This window comes from Charadrius vociferus, unplaced genomic scaffold, assembly GCF_000708025.1.
Source record: "Charadrius vociferus isolate BGI_N301 unplaced genomic scaffold, ASM70802v2 scaffold202, whole genome shotgun sequence".
Taxonomy (NCBI): Eukaryota; Metazoa; Chordata; class Aves; order Charadriiformes; family Charadriidae; genus Charadrius; species Charadrius vociferus.
In genome coordinates, this window is record NW_009647242.1 from 1,735,037 (window position 1) to 1,751,011 (window position 15,975).

General features: G+C 36.6%; 1 protein-coding gene across 1 annotated transcript in view; it reads left to right on the top strand.

Annotated features, from left to right (window-relative positions):
- The first annotated feature begins 8,609 nt into the window (after positions 1–8,609).
- PTPRM (protein tyrosine phosphatase, receptor type, M) overlaps positions 8,610–15,975 on the top strand; it is a 379,063-nt gene continuing 371,697 nt past the window's right edge. Inside the window, exons 1-2 of the mRNA XM_009879983.1 lie at positions 8,610–8,703; positions 14,768–14,890. Of these exons, the coding sequence (XP_009878285.1) occupies positions 8,610–8,703; positions 14,768–14,890 (217 nt within the window). The remainder of the gene's footprint in view (positions 8,704–14,767; positions 14,891–15,975) is intronic.

Here is a 15,975-nt window from a genome sequence, read left to right on the forward strand (position 1 = left end):
AAATATTGCTATTAATAATACATTTTTTATGGACAGCTATGTGATTGAATATGCTTTATTACTTTTTAAAATCTTGGTTTAACAGTTTATGATGCAGCGACTTGAAGGTCTGTTCTTAAGTTCAGTTTATTTCAATTTTATTAATTTCAAATTTGTTTGGCTGAGTTCTTGTGAGATCTGGTTAGATCGTCACTGCTGTTACCTCGTAATGTGGCTGACAAAGAGCTCTTACTAAGGAGAAATGTCAGCTCTGCCATTGTTGTTTGCTTTAACTTGGCATTATTAGTATCATCATCAGACTTTGGTTTCTTTGCAGGAATTTTTTTAAGCCATTTGTCCATTTTGTGAGGGTTACGTTATTTAAAACTAGGTAATATCCATAAATCAGTTTAACCAGGGACACTTGAACTGCAATATGTTGCAATTTGTTTAAAGCAAATGATCAAGTGAGGGCGTCACTGTCACGCCTTCTGTGTTGTGGAGCACCCAGTCTTCCCCAGAAAGACATGACTGTCTGCCATACAGACCAGCTGAGAGTGCCAATGTCCAGGTGTATAATAAATATTAATAAATCTTAATTTCTTTCTTATTTTTAAGTTTAAAAAAAAAAAAGGAGAAGTTCTAATTTTTCTTCCCATACCCCAATGGATTGTTTTGCATGTGCCCCACTTTGGAGACCACTGCTCTAGGTTGTCCATGTTTGGGGTGGGGGACACAAGATGACCTCCAAAGATCGCTTCCGACATCAACCCTTCTGTGACTGAAGAATATAAAAATGCTAAGAAGTAATTTTACAAATATATTGAAGTGACATGTTTGAGATGGTGTTGTGGTGAAACTGGATTACTCTGTCCAAATGCCTCTTTCAGAGAGGAGGACAAACCACAAGAGGACACAATAGCTGTGGATGCATAATCTTCAAGTTAATACCAGGAGACGAGTGTAGGGGAGCATCACGCTTCCACACCTGAAGCTGAAAAGAGGACTGTCTTGCCAGTTTATGGGAGCAGTACTTCGCAGGACTGTACCAAGTTAAGAATGTTTGCTGAAGTGAGAAAGATACAACTAAGCATCAGGATCTGTACAGCACCGATAGGGAGGGGGAGGGAGTGAGAGGGGCCTTTTGTGGAGGAAGTTTAAAAAAACCCCACCAAAACCCAAAAGAAAACCCATCAAAAAATGACTCTACCTCCAGGTTCAAAAAATTGTAAATATTATGGAAAAAAAACCATGCAAACCACACTTGCTTACTGTAACCCTTCTTCTAGTATGTTTTTAACTTGAACAAATAATATTTTGCTTTTCCAAGCTGTTTAGTTGTGGGCTATCACCCTTGGCTCCAAAAGGAGAAGAGGAACTGCAAGGTGTGAATAGGTCAGACTGGTTGAGAGTGGGATGGGGGACTGCAGTCTGTGATTTGACGTGACAGTAGGAGAAATATCAAATTCCACCCCTGAACAGAATTGAGAGGTAAGACCTGAAATGGTGCTCGCATAGATTATTAAAGAAGAGAATGCAGTTAGCTCAGTAACTCTGACATCTCTGTGATTATTTCATGTTTAAAATCTGTGATTGCATATGTCACTAAAAAATATGCTCCGGTTCAGGCAGGAATTAATTACTTTAAGTCCTGAGATCTGTGCTGTACGTTGGGTTAGACTGGGTGATGACAGATTAATGTATGAATATCTCGCATCCACTTGAAATATTCTTGCATTTGGGCTGCATTGACATTTGACACACAATTCTTAGTACCCACTGAAGTCTTCAGACCTATCAGCTACCTCAAAAAATAAAGGCCAAACATATCTTTTATTAAGATTTCTAAACATTTAAGTAAGATGCACTTAAATGAGAAGAAAATTGCCCCAAAAGCTCAACTGTTCATTGTTTTCTCTGTAGGTAATTAAAAGGCAAACTATGAAAGCAACTTGAAATTACATGTTAAAATATATTTGTATACACTGTATTATAGGTATATGATATTACTAAAATACTGTAATAAAAAGTGGGTACTTTCAAGTAATTAGGCCACAAACTCTGAGCTAGTCTAACTTGTCATAAATCGGTCTTAATCTATACTGTTTGAAGCATACAACATAAAGCTTTAATTAGATTATACTGTCCTGAAGTGAATTTTGGCAACTGAGAGGGCAAGAGCTTCCCCATTTAGTAATGTGATGGGGTCCCAGGAACATCAGACCCTTTTCACAAAGGATCAGAAATGCTTATCCCAGTGTTATGACCCAGACAAAACATCTCTTTCATCAGGCATGGAGCAGGAATTACTAGAAAAAAAAAATAAAATTAATCAACCTGACAGTCTTTGGATTTGCTGGTTCTTAGGTACTGCAGTCACTCGCACACAGACCTGAAATGGTTTCTACAAGGCTAGAAAGAGTGAAGCTCTGTGTGGCCTCGATTTGTCTTTGCCTTGTGGTGCAACATTTAAGTGAGTTTATTACTAACTTCATCCTTTTATAGGCAAGAATTGGAGGTAATGATTTTATCTGGGTAGTGTAGTGGTAGCGCTCTGTTCTGCTATGTGGGAGATTCAGGAGTTTGCTCCTTGGGTCATAAAAGCTTGGGCATGTCAGTGGTGCGGCAGTAGTGTTTTTAGTACCGTCAAACGTGGATCTCTCTTATAGTCGATCAGACCTTGTGAAAATGTCAGAGGCTTCTAAAATTAATTATTTCTTTTCCTTCTGGGAGGAAGTTATAGACGTGATGAATGAAAGAAAGTATAATTTATTGCAAGAGATAATGACTAAAAATGAGGGGGAAAAAAAAAAAAGTAGTAGCTAACTACATTTAAAAATAGAAAGTTATTTATACCTGTAGCACAGTGAAAGCCTGTTGTGCTGACTGAATTTAACAAGCAGACCTGGGATTCAGCTTTGGCGCTGCTAACGACTGGAGGCGTTATTGATGTAGTGAACTAATTACCCATGTGATGAAGTTGCCTGCTGGAGGTTTTTGACTGCTTCATCACTGTGGCACCTCCTACAGGTTAATTCATTGAGCAGCACAGGTGAAAAACCTCCAGATGGAGGTCCTGCTCCCTTCATCCAGGCACAAAGAGTTGTACTGACAGCAGAAACTAAACCGAGATGAATATTTTCCTGAATTATTGATCGAGTAGCTAGAGCTGTATCATAGAACTAAATGGTTTGGGATGCATCTGTAACAGTTCATAGTCACTGCACGGAAAATGCACGCACAGTAACTTTGTAAAAGCAAAACAAAATGAATTACAGCCTTTCTCATGTGAAAGAAAGCTCCCAGATTAAATGCAGCAGATTTAAAAAAGGAAAAAAATAATAATAAAAAAAAAAGGGTGAGGGAATTCTTCAGTTAGCAGGCAGGGAAGGGGCTGCATGGGCTTCAACATCTATTTGAGTTCTTTCTATGTATAAAATTCTTTTATGACATTTGTTCTCGAATGTCTCAGTACACACATTGAAATTCAGAACATAAATGGCTCATTTAATTAGATGATAAACTATTTCACTTAGAATTTATAGGGGAAAATACCATTTGTAAGATAGTCTAATAACAAATGGAATGAATACCAATGTGTCCTGTCTATTTTTTCATTTGCTCTATCATTGATGAAGTAGAATATAAAAGTCTAGATTTCAACAGAATATATTGAAGTTTGATATATTGGGCAGAAGAAATATAAAATCCATCTTAACATTATTAGCTTTATGAAAATATTTTAAGGTTGTGGAATCCTTTATACAGAAATATTTAGTGGTTTGTTGGGTTTTTTGTTTATTTGTGGGGGTTTTTTTGTTTGCTTGTTTGGGTTTTTTTTAATTGTGGTATAGCTGAAAAGCCTCTGAGACCCGCAAAACTAACCCTGCCTTTGTTCTTTACTTAAAACTAGAAGTGTGTTGTAAATAGTCTGGATTTCTCATCCAAGCTTAATATGCTGTTATCTAACAGGATGCACTAAGTGTTCTGTAACAACCACAGAACTCATCAAGCAAATGGAAAGATTAGCTCTGAAATCAAGCTTCAAACTTTTATTTTCTCACAATCAATAGGCAAGTAATGCACATTGGATTTACAATGATATTGAGATTGACTGCTTAAATCCTTTTTAAAGTTCAAAGCTGGAAACAGATTGTGTGTACAAGCAATCCACAGTAGAGTTTCTAAGTAGGGGCTTGTGATAAATAAGTGAAATTGGGTTTGACTGAAATGGCCCATCAGTCCCATATGGGTTTAGCAGGAAGATTTCAGGCTCAAAAAGACAGGGGTTTGGAGAGGCATCAAGCATTGGTTTCACATCACCTGAGATTGCTTTGTGGAGTCTGTCTTCTGGGAGATGTAAAGACAAGAGGCTCATTAAAAATGAGCAGCACCAGGGAGAATGATTGAGCTTCAAGTACACTTGTGTTTTTTAGCTTGAAGAGTTTAAAGGTGAACATACGTTTTAAAAGCTCAACTGGCAGATGGGAAGAATGCCGTCAGGTTTCTCAATGAAATCCCTTAATATATAGATAAATAGGATATTATAGTAGTTTTTTGACAACAGCAAAAAGAAAAAAAACAAAACAAAACCAACAAAAAACGAACCCAAAAAACTTACTCAGCTCAGAATGTCCCAATAGTTGGATGAAACGATAGTTAATCCCTGAGCTATCAAAATTGGATTTGATAAAAGAGGTTGTCTTAGTCCTGCTAGCTGATAACTTCAGAGACAGTATTAACTGTCTGTAAAAGTTGTGGAAGCAATGAGTCTTGAGGCTTACTTTGAGAATATTCTACACTGTACTGGCAATCCAGCTGTGGTGTCTCAAAGTTTGCTGTGGGTCCATCGTCTTAGGGCTGACTCTTACCTTTTTCAAGACTGTGAACTACTTTCCATTGTTGTATTTATTGGTCTTATAAAAACATGTTGATACTGAGCTTTAAAAATCAGAATTTAGCTTCTTATTTGCTTCTTACTCTGATATAATCTGTGCTGTTAACAGATACAGTTGTAGTAGTTACACAGTAGTTCAAATAATTGAAAAGACTGCAGGTTTTGATTCTTCTGTGACAACATGAAGGTTGTTTGTCAATGTCTGTCCCTTTACCTAAGGCTGTAAGGCAAGGAACGAACAAAGCATCTTTGACCTAAGAAGTAACACTTTGGTTTGTTCAGTCAGAGCAAGTGTTCTTTAACTCAATCTGAATTGTAAATGTATGTGATAAATGTGTTGAAGCAACATAGTCTTTTTCTCAGTTTCATAGCATGAAATGCAGCTGAAAGCTGATTTGTTTTGTGAAAATGTGTATGACTCTTGGCACGACCGTAGACAAAAGCACAGTGGCTGCTTACTGTGTTGCTTATTCTTGTCTTTGTTCGCATCCATTCATTCGTGCACATCCATTACAACGTGGGGAAAAACTTTTGGGGGGAGAATTGAATACCGCAATTTCTAACTAAGCATGAAGATACTGGCTTTTAGTACTTTAAGGAAAAAGTGCTGTTTTTCAAAACTGCTAGGAAGTACCTTAGTGAAAATCCAAATACACTGGGATCAGGAACTTAATGGCTTTGTAAGTTGAACGGCTGGTGGTGCTGGCTGTGGGGAAGGTGGTTTGACTGTCTTTTATTAGGCTATATTTCCCCAGAGCCCTAAAATGGATGTAGCATGAAAAGGTTTGTCCTCATGACAAACTGAAAATCTGATACAGTGTTTCCTGAACAGATGTTAGAGAAATGGTCTGGTGTGTTCTCATAATCAGAGTCTTGATGACTGTATGTTTCTCAGGTTACACTGTTTTAAATAAAGTGTCGGGGTGAGCAGACCCTTTATTATGATGGGGTTTGGCTGCGAGGCAAGCATTTCAATTCCTTCCTCCCACCTGGGGAAAAAAAAAGAAAGACTGAATATCCCCACCCTGTTTTTTCCTTCCTTCTGAACTGCATTTTGTTTCATCTCAGATTTTCCAGAGTGTACATTTATTTCTTGGTTATAACCTGTGCAGTTTTGTACTGTTTCCCACTTGTACAGTTTTGTATTGTTTCCCAAATGCCTTCCCCTGGACAAATCTTTCTGGGGCAGATCTACTGTACTATATTTTAATAATACTCGAAAATGCTGGGGTACTCAGGTGAGGTGAAATGAAAAGGAGTAAGCAGTTTTTAGGCTAATCAATTCAAAAAGTGGAATTAATATGAAGCTACTGAAAGCAGACAGCTGTCTTCTTTCCTTTCGTTGAAATTTTCCTATCTTAAACAGATCAGCACAACTGCTCACATCCCTCGTAAATACCATATTGAGAGATTAATGGTGAGTGATTCTTGAGCTTACCCTTTGTCAGGGCAGAAAAGCAGACAATTTACCTTAGGAAACAATTTAGGATTTCGCCTCTAGGCCTTCATAGCTCGATAGAAGCAAATGAAACCCGGAAAGGAAAAAAAAATAAAAATCAAATGAATAATTTCTTACTATGTTTAGATGTTGTCTTTTTAATTTCAGCTGCACATGCTTGGGCATGTTTTGGTGATAGCTGTCCTCAGTGAACTGAAAGGAGAAGTGAAGGTAAAATTGCAATAAAATCCAAGTGAGGAAAGGATAGAGGCATTCTACTTAATAATTAAATTAACAGGGGCAGCTTCTGTTACCAACATAAGAAATCGTAAATAGATGCTGAGTGGAAAAGAGGTACCTACGGTATGTATTTTGTCCCTCGGCTGACGAAGGGTGAAGTGCTGCAGGCTACTGCTTCAAAGTCACAACTGGTTAATGTGTGGTCCAGGAGCTAGACTGAAAATTACCCTCTTTCGTTTCTTCCCTAGGAAAGAGTACAGAAAACATTCTCATGTGTTTTACTGTAGTTTTTCAAAACAGAGGTGTCATTTCAAGTGCTTTAAGAGGTACTGTGTGTTAACTTGTCAAAAGAAATTATACCCAATTGTTACCTGCTGCAATATGTACGTCTGTTTCCAGCCCTCCCAGTACGTCCTTACTAGTCTCCATTTCAAATAATTGGGGCAAAAAAGGCGTTTCCCACATCTCTGTTCTGTAGCATCTGCTTTCTTTGTCAACCAAGATGATTGAATGCTTTTACACATTTAATAAAGGGATTTTGTGCACTCCTGGGTGGTAGCTATAAAAATAAATTAAGTGAATCCTATGATATAAACTATATGAAAGAGGTGTTCAGTTGCATTTTTGTTTTTCTCTGGAGGCTTATTCCACTTCCAGAATATCTTTTGAATTTTTAATTCTGTTTTAAGTGTGTGAGAAGAAGGTTCCTTTTATTAGTTATTTGTAGGTCAATGCTTTATGTTGAAATGTTTCAGGCAGTTTATACAAGTGACTTCTGCATTTTGAAGCACGGTTTTGCAATGTATTTATGATAAACAAGATGCAAAACATATGGGAAATCTGCCTTTTATTTATTTGCTTTTCTAGTGGTTTTGACCACAGTCCAGAATTTCGACGGGTTGAGTCAGCTCCAAAACACATGTACATCACTCATCTCCCTTTTGCAACTGGTATTCCCAATGTCATCTTTCTAATAAGCTATATACATCTGTAAGTTAAATATATGTTACAGATTGGACTTCTAGTTATTCTTGAAAAGTCATTCCAAAGTACTGACCATATAGAGGTGTTTTGTGGTTTTTTTTTTTCTTATAAGGCTTTCTTTCAAAAAAGTTATCATAACAATATTTATTACATTTATAAAGTAATTTCCCTGATCTGGAACTCGATTTAAGCATTAAATTAATAATTAAAAAGCTGCAGCGGTATGTATACAGAAAGAAATGAAAACAAAAAAAAAATCTCCAAACGAAAAACCACACGGACCACCACTAAAATTTATCCATAGCAGCTATTTGTAGAAGGAATGTCTCTGTTAGTGTTAACTTGTGTTGGACTGGAAGACCAGCTAGTTGTTTTAACACCCAGCATGATATCCTTCCCTATTACTAAAGCATAAAATCCAAATTATTTTTGCAAGTATACTTCTTTTAATAATACCTTTCAAAATAGGGTTTCCTAAATAAGTTTCTACATAATCCTACGCTTTCTTTATTGGATCAAATACTCGGATATTTCTTTTGGTAGCCGTGTTCTAATTAATGACAGCTGCAGCAGGGATATAATTTGTGTGTGTAAGCATAGTTGTGCACTTGCCCATATATTCCATCCCATACATTAAGAAAGCTATCACTAGTATTGCCAAATCAAATATCCCGGCATTAAAAAATGCCAGAAATAAGTTCGCTCACAGAATATTAATGTGCACCCGTTTTCCCATGGGCCTCATAAATATTCACTGATGAAAAAATGACACAAATGCATGGATATTATTTGCTTACATGGGATGGGTGATACTTATTTTAAGAGCCCTTCTTCAATGTCTTCTCTTTTATCCTTGGTGAGTGCTGTCTGTTCCTGTGTCTTGGTATTTAAAAGGAATTTAAATGCACATTTTGAGAGGGAACTGTCCTTTTTTTCGGGGCTTTTCACTACAGTCCAAGAACCCAAATTTTGACTTATTCTCAGTATCTATTAGGCAAATGTAATTCTTTAGAAAACATTTTGTTTGCCTAAAGGTGAGCAGGTTTCCAGGGAAAATTAGCACTGACAGATATGTCTTCCATAAAACGCAACTTTGCTACAGTGTCCCGTGTCACCAAAACTGAAACGTTTTTGGAGACATTTGTGTTGATTCAGTTTCTGTCAGGTAAGTGGAGGAAAAACAGAGAGAATGTTTTATGAACACACGGTGAGCTTTTGAAGTCTCATAAATAACAGCTTTAAATTTTTATCCAAAATGATTTTTTTCTGTATACTGTCATCACCTGTGATACTGCTGGAATTGGGTCTGTGAATTTGGAACTCTCTAGCATTCTCCTACAACCTTTTCCACATATCTTAGCACAATTTTGTATCATTTTCTATCTGTTATTGTCCCTTACAGCCAGAATTAATATCTGGTCTTTTAGTTGCAAAATACATCCTTTTACCTCATCATCTTTGCTCGGCTCATGAGATTTTTCCAGATAATTCTTCCATCCTCTACCTTTTCCACAACCCTTTCTGAGCACAGCCGTAACCGGAGAAGTTCTTTAATTGTAAAATCTGTTTCCTCTTGCTCTTCTACCTCGCCCCCGCGCATATGCAGACTTGACAAAATGTAGATACTCTTTAAATTAGATCGACTTCATGCAGCACATGTTTTTTCAGGCTCCCTGACCAGTAATCTAGATTAAAGTATTATTTTACAGCTCTGAACACTCGCCTCTAGTATAAATCAAAAACTTGGTATATTTTGAAAGAAAATAAATGTTCTATTTTAAAACAGACTACCCACTGTTGAACGCTCACTTGTAAAGCCTGGGTAAGAATTTTTGGTGTGTGTATGTTACTGCAGATACGTGGCAGCTCTGCCTGCACTTTGGAAGCACACAGAGAAAGAAGAGTTTCTTTTGCTAGCTATCTCTGAACTAGCATGTCTGGAGAGTCCCTCTAACATGTAATGCTGTAACACCTTTGGAAGGGCAGGTAGAGCCTTTTTTTTCTGAGAATCTACACGCAAAGCAGAATCCAGGCAGGCCATTATGTCCAGTTTCTGATATGTGCTTTAAACTGTCAGTTTATGTTGCTGTAGTGAGTTTGCTTGAAGCTTTATTGGCTCAACCGTTTACTGATTTCAGAGAGGTGAATGGTTTTGTAGCAGACAATTTTTGTCATCACCTTGTATTTAATAGAAGGTATATAGCAGATCAGACCTGTTGTACAGGTTTAGAGACAGCACTTTAATTTTTTTACATTAAAAAATGACCATTGAGTCACACTATTGCTTTCTCTGTTAGCCAGTTTATAATTGAGAATGGCTTTTTATTTTCCACTTTGGCTTCTTACCTCCCCCCAAAGGAGTAGTTAGTTATTCTCTAATTTGATGGTTTGTCAGTTTAGGGGCTTAGGGTCCTGTTTTCCTAATGCTGTGTTTCTCAGATAATTTTCTAGTTGCCATGAGGGTATCTAGATAGGATGATTGCCCCAAAATCTAAAACTTTAAAAATGTAAAAGGAAGGACAAGGCTGCATGGTAATGCTGCCTCATTGTCCTGAGCACTGACCTGTGGTGGTGAAAGTTGAGTCATTCATAGTCTAGTCAAGCTTAACAGCAGTTTGTCAGTTTTCAGTTATTTCACTTTTTTTAATTTGTCTTGGTATGTTGTGCTGGTGACGTGCTTGGTCCATTGCTGTTGGATGTAGAGATGTTCGTGAGGACAGAATGCGGCAGTCTGAATATCAGTATATTCTTGGTTTGGGCAGAAGCTCCTTTTTTTTTTATAGACAAAAAGAAGAGAGCCATTGCCTAACAGGAGATTAATCTTTCACTGCGTTATCAAAGGCCCCTGATATCGCACGTGATCTAGACACCTAGCCTTCGGATCAGTTATCAAAACACTTATTTCTGTTTGAAAAAATAACTATATTGCATTTAGAGTTAATCAAGAGAAACACATTTCTAGTATGAAACTAAAAATACAGAGACAACAGAATTTAGAATGCTTTTTAAACATAATAAAGAAGAATGCTAATTAAATGTGGGATTCGGTAAACTCATCTTCTGGGTTCACATATTCTGCAACAGAATTCATGGTACTATGGCATACAAGAAACTACAGGGTTTTGCTGTAAAGAAAAAGATGTATTTTATCGCAATATCAGTTCTACTATGCACATATGTTCCCTGCCAGTGCTAGCATTGATACTCATAAGCATTACAAGTTTCAGCACTTTTACATTTGGCAGCAAATTTTTGATAGAAAGTACGTATTGTTCTGAGATTTTGCAGTATATAAGACCAGCAAAAATAAAGCAATGCTCAGTGTAACTTGAAATTTTCTATGTTAGTTTTTGTCATGTAACCAATGTTGTCTTTTATTATCCTAATTTTTTATAAGGTATTCTTGGAGAATACTTCATAATAGATGTCATAGTTATAGTCTAACACACAGAATACTTTGAATAAAAGTTTATTCACATTAGGAAAAATATAGTGTATTCTTTATCCCATTTACTTTAGTTAGTTGCTTTCGTTTTAAATTATATTCCTTGTCTAAGCTCATACATTTTTCAAGATCTGAAGTAATTTAACCAAGCAAAAATAGAAACATGCAAAAAGGACTACATTTGGACAGTGGTAAGGTTATATAGAACTGGATTCATAATGGTTAAATGGATAATTGCAGTTGAAAGAACTGTAGGCTGTAATAGACTGTGTTGCATCTTGTGCATTTGTCAATTCAATTCCTCTTAGAAATCCAAAAAATATCTATAAAATGTAGCATAAGCCAAAAAATCTTAATGGAATATGTATTTCCTGTTTTACTTATAAATATTTCAGTCAGCACAGAATTCATCCTTTAAAATACAGTTCGGCTATCCAAACTGTAATGCTAGTGTAACAGGCAGGGAAATTGCTTTGCCTGATTAAACTATATAGCAGACAACAAGTATTTTGATTGTTATTATAAATTCTAATAGGAGAAATGGGTGGAATTTCTCAGGTGTGCTAGCTGATTTTAAACAACTGCCTGTCTTGGCAGTGGCTCGTGTTTCTAAACAGCGCAAGGATGGGAAACATTAAAAACCACTGATAATTTTTCACGTTTTACTAGCCCTTGCTGATATAACTTTTTATGAAGTGGAAACCTTGTACAGTAAGAGCATCATGACTAGAAAATAGGTGAAGCGCTGCAGAAGAAAGCAGGAGGGCTCGAGTAGATGCAAATGTAGGGTTTTGTCAAATATCATGACTCGTTTCTAAAGAACTTCTTATTTGTAATGCAGTCAAATGTGAGGGTCAGAACTCTGAGGAGTAGGCATAAGCCATTAGGACTGTCAATGACTCTTGATTTACAGTAATTGTTACTTGGGTAATTTGGCTAAGTTGGTTTTTTGTCCTCTCCCATCCCCGTCCCCTGTCCCCCCCCACCAGTAAGATGTTCTGTGTTATTTTTAGTTCAGTCTATAAACTTACCTATACTCCCAACACCTATATAAGCCATGTAATGCTATTTTTATCTAAAAAGACTTTGAAAAAGTCATGGCTGTGCAAAGCCTTCATTAGTATTCATCTTATCTTTAGTATCTGGTTGTAGAACGAAACATGGCTTGGCATCTGTGCTGTTAAAGGTCTTATGTATGCTGGGCAATTCTCTGAATAGGTGGCTGTACAGTTTGATTACTCGTAGTAATACTTGCTGCAGTTTGGTTATTAGTTGTGGGTGGAAGTAATTTAGGAATGGAAGGACTTCAGAAGTTCCTTTTAAAGTCTTCCTATAGCAGATGTGAAGATTCGGTACCCATACTGAGGAAGTTATAAGATAGTAAATTCACAAAGGTTTGTAGGATGTAAATGGCAAAGACAAATTAAAAAGACAAAAAGAAATTCTGACAGAGTGATTTAGCTGCAGACTTGCAAGAGAAATGAAGAAAAACAAGCAGTGAGCAACGGTCCTGTGTTGACAGACAAATGATCCAGACAAGTACAACTATCATTCTATTTATCCACGTTATTGACATATTCCTAAGTAGTGAGAAGGGGAGAAGCCTTTACTAACCATCTGGAATCACAAACTCTTCCCGTTTTTTGTGTTGGACGTTTTGCAGCACTTGGCTGTGCTTCTGCATTTGAGCAAGAAAACACCTTAAACTTTTCTGTGTCTCTCTATTGCTACAGATATGTATGATGTAATGAGGTACGGGAGCTATTCTGTACATTCATTAGTCTTGTGTTTGAATTGTAATTTATTATTTATGGCAGGTTTTATGTGGGTGTATATTTTTTGCCAAGCTTGACTACATTGCACACTGCATAACTCGATGTTTAAATTTATTTCCTAGTATCATTTGCAGTACCTTTGCAAGGAAACTACCTTTTCCTTCACCTGTGTCTTTTTTATTTATTTTTTTATAAAAAAGCACAAATAGATCTGTGAAAGTTGATGTTTTGCTTTTGTGTCTGAAACAGCTTCTGCCGTATTTTATGAAGTGTGAAGTAATATTTATGCAAGCACTAGAACAAATGTGTAAATGGCTGCCTAATTTTTGAAGTCTTTCTGCTGGAAATGTTGCAGATGTTATTTGATATTCTTTATACAAATCTCTTGTATTTCTGAATTTGTTTAACTTTAGGAGAGAGATCATTTGTATGTGTTTTTATCAGTGAGATGAAATATTAGAGTTCGGAGTTGCAAGTTTCTTAATGGGTTTTCTATTCCCCCTGGATTATCTAATTGAATCTTATGCATTTAAAACTGAACAGAAAGATGCAATGTCCAGAGGTGCCAATTTCCCTATATATACCTAAAGCTAATGAAGACTTCCTATAAAAAGATATTTTAGAAGAGAGAACAGTATAGGGTGACATGTATCCGAGGGCAGGGCAAACATGATATGTACGTAAAGACCAATGGGACTGTAAGAGAACAAAAAATGAAATTATTTGGTGATTGCATATAAAGTTAATTTCTTTTGAAGATTATATGCTTGCAAAGTGCTTGTTGGGAATCTCAAATATAAACTGGGACTAGCTATTAGGAAGGCTGGACTTTAGTTAGGTGAAGCTTGTCAGGTATAATGAAATTTTGTCTTCTGTTATCCTTCTTTTTGACAAGTTATTCTGTAATGCCATTTATGTTTTAGGAAAATTTACATTTTTTAAAGTATTTTTTGAAGCTAGATTTTGTCTATTCCCTATTTTAATACAGCTTGGCAAGGCTAAGCCTGCTGTGCCTATGGACAGACAGCAAAGATGATGAATAGCCCTAAAGCTTAGTTTTGTTTGAACAGCTGCAGAATTTACTTTAATATGGACTGAAATATCTGTGACTAGGGTTATATTTGTTTTCCCGAATAGGAAGGATGTCATTCTTCACTGGAGTGAAACATCAAACATCAAAGAAAATAGAATTTTGTAACCCTGTGTTAGTCTCCTGTTAGAAGAGAATGATGTAAAAAAAAAAAAAAAAAGGAAAAGTTTTCACTGTACCAAAGGGAAAAAGCAAAGCTTTTCCATTTTCTTGTGGATAATGTTAGACTCTGTTCTTCTAAATTCATGACGTTAGATTTTTCCCTGCCCCAGCTTAGAATAGTGTGAGTTTTTATAAAATGTTCTTCTTTTCTAAATTACTTAAAAGAGAGTGGGGAAAAAGAGGAAATAATACTGTTTTCTTTCAGAGTCTTTGAGGCTACGTGTAGATTGGCAATTTGAGATAGATGTGCTGCATTGTACCAGAGGCACTGATGCCACAAACACCCAGGCTGGTACCTGTTTGCAGCGCAGCACACCTGGGAACATCTAGACCTTCCCTTACTTGGAAACAGAGTTACAGGAATGGGAGCTGATGTTCCCACACTTACAGTTTTCTTCTAAAATGTGGGTTCTCAGGCATGGAACAGTCTGTTTTTCCTGAAGAATGCTAATCATTCAGTCTCACAAAGTTCTGAGTTTTACTGCTTTTTATTTTGCTGGTTTGTTTTCGATACCTGATGATTGTGTCATAAGAGAAAATTCGTCTGCAGTTCTAAATCTGCTCTTTTACCCATGGGTTGTTCTTTTTTTCAAGACAAGAAGGTTTTATGCCCTCTCAGAAAGTGATGATTTGTATTAAAAGACATGTAAAAATTGCACAGCCTGCATTGAATCACGTTGCAGTTGTTAGGATTAGAGATTCAGAATCTGTTATTTGCATGCCTTGTTTAATTTTTGTCTTTGTGTTTGTTTTACAGGATGCTGTACTTTCGATGAGCCTCTCAGCTCCTGTGGCTATAGTCAGTCAGATGATGATGATCTTAACTGGGATCAGGTGAACGCACCGATAAAGCCCTCCTCAGGTCAAGGGATGCCATCTGGTTGGTCTTTTATTTTGCTTTGTTTCTCTTTGACATTAACTTATGTGTTTATTCAGCATTTCTTGACAGTATTATCGTTAGAATGTTACTTTGTTTAAATCTGTTTGTTAATTGCAATACTCAGATCTTTGAAGTGATTTTTGTGAGGGGTATTTTGCAAATCAAAGGTTTTCTTTTGTGGGAAACATAAAGGTTAGAATGTAGAAATAGAAACTTGGTGTCATCAGGGAAGGCAGAAAGAAAACGGAATGATGGCAAGACAATGAAGTAGTAGTAGAAACAGGCAGACGGGACTACTCAGGAAGACTCAAAGGAAGAGGGAATAGTAAGAGATAAAACAAAGATGACCTTAGGCATTTTAATTGAAAGAGATATTAATCAAAATCTGTTCTGAAAAGAAACGGAGTGTGAAAAAGAGATGAGAAAAAAAGGAGAGGAGAAGTATTCCAAAACAAAGGGCCTCAGTGATATTACGCTTGTGGTGTTTACAAGACAGGTGTGATACTATTATTTGATGTACTTTGTGCACTGCATGCAGTTAGACCTAATTCCATAGCAGCAACCCTTGCATTCTATTGAACTATAAACTTACTCTGGTAATATTCTTTTACCACTTCACCCACCCATGCAAATATGTAAAAATCTGACCATTGGTTTTAAACTATTCACCAGCCTAAAATTTATCAATTATTCTTGTTTCATGTTTTTCTCAAGGCACATTAAGGGTTCTCCCCATGTACTGATCTTCATCTCCTGGGGGATGATTGCCTGCAGCCCAGCTTAGCATCATCTTTGGCTTTTAAAGACTGAGGCTCCTGTGACTATTGTCACCTAAAAGTAGCCAAAACAAAAAGACCACTTCATAAAATCAGTGGTTGTAGCATCATGGGACTTCTGCATTAGCCTCATAATTTAGTATAAATATATACAGAACACTTAAAAGCATTGCAGATGAATGTCCTGGTGTTTCACATCAATTTCAGTTAGTTCTTTAAAGCACCCGTGACGTACTTTAGCATTTGTGTAAAATCTCTTTAATAGTTGTCTTTCTCAAGAAGTGTTCCTCCCTTATTTTTGGGTAAGGG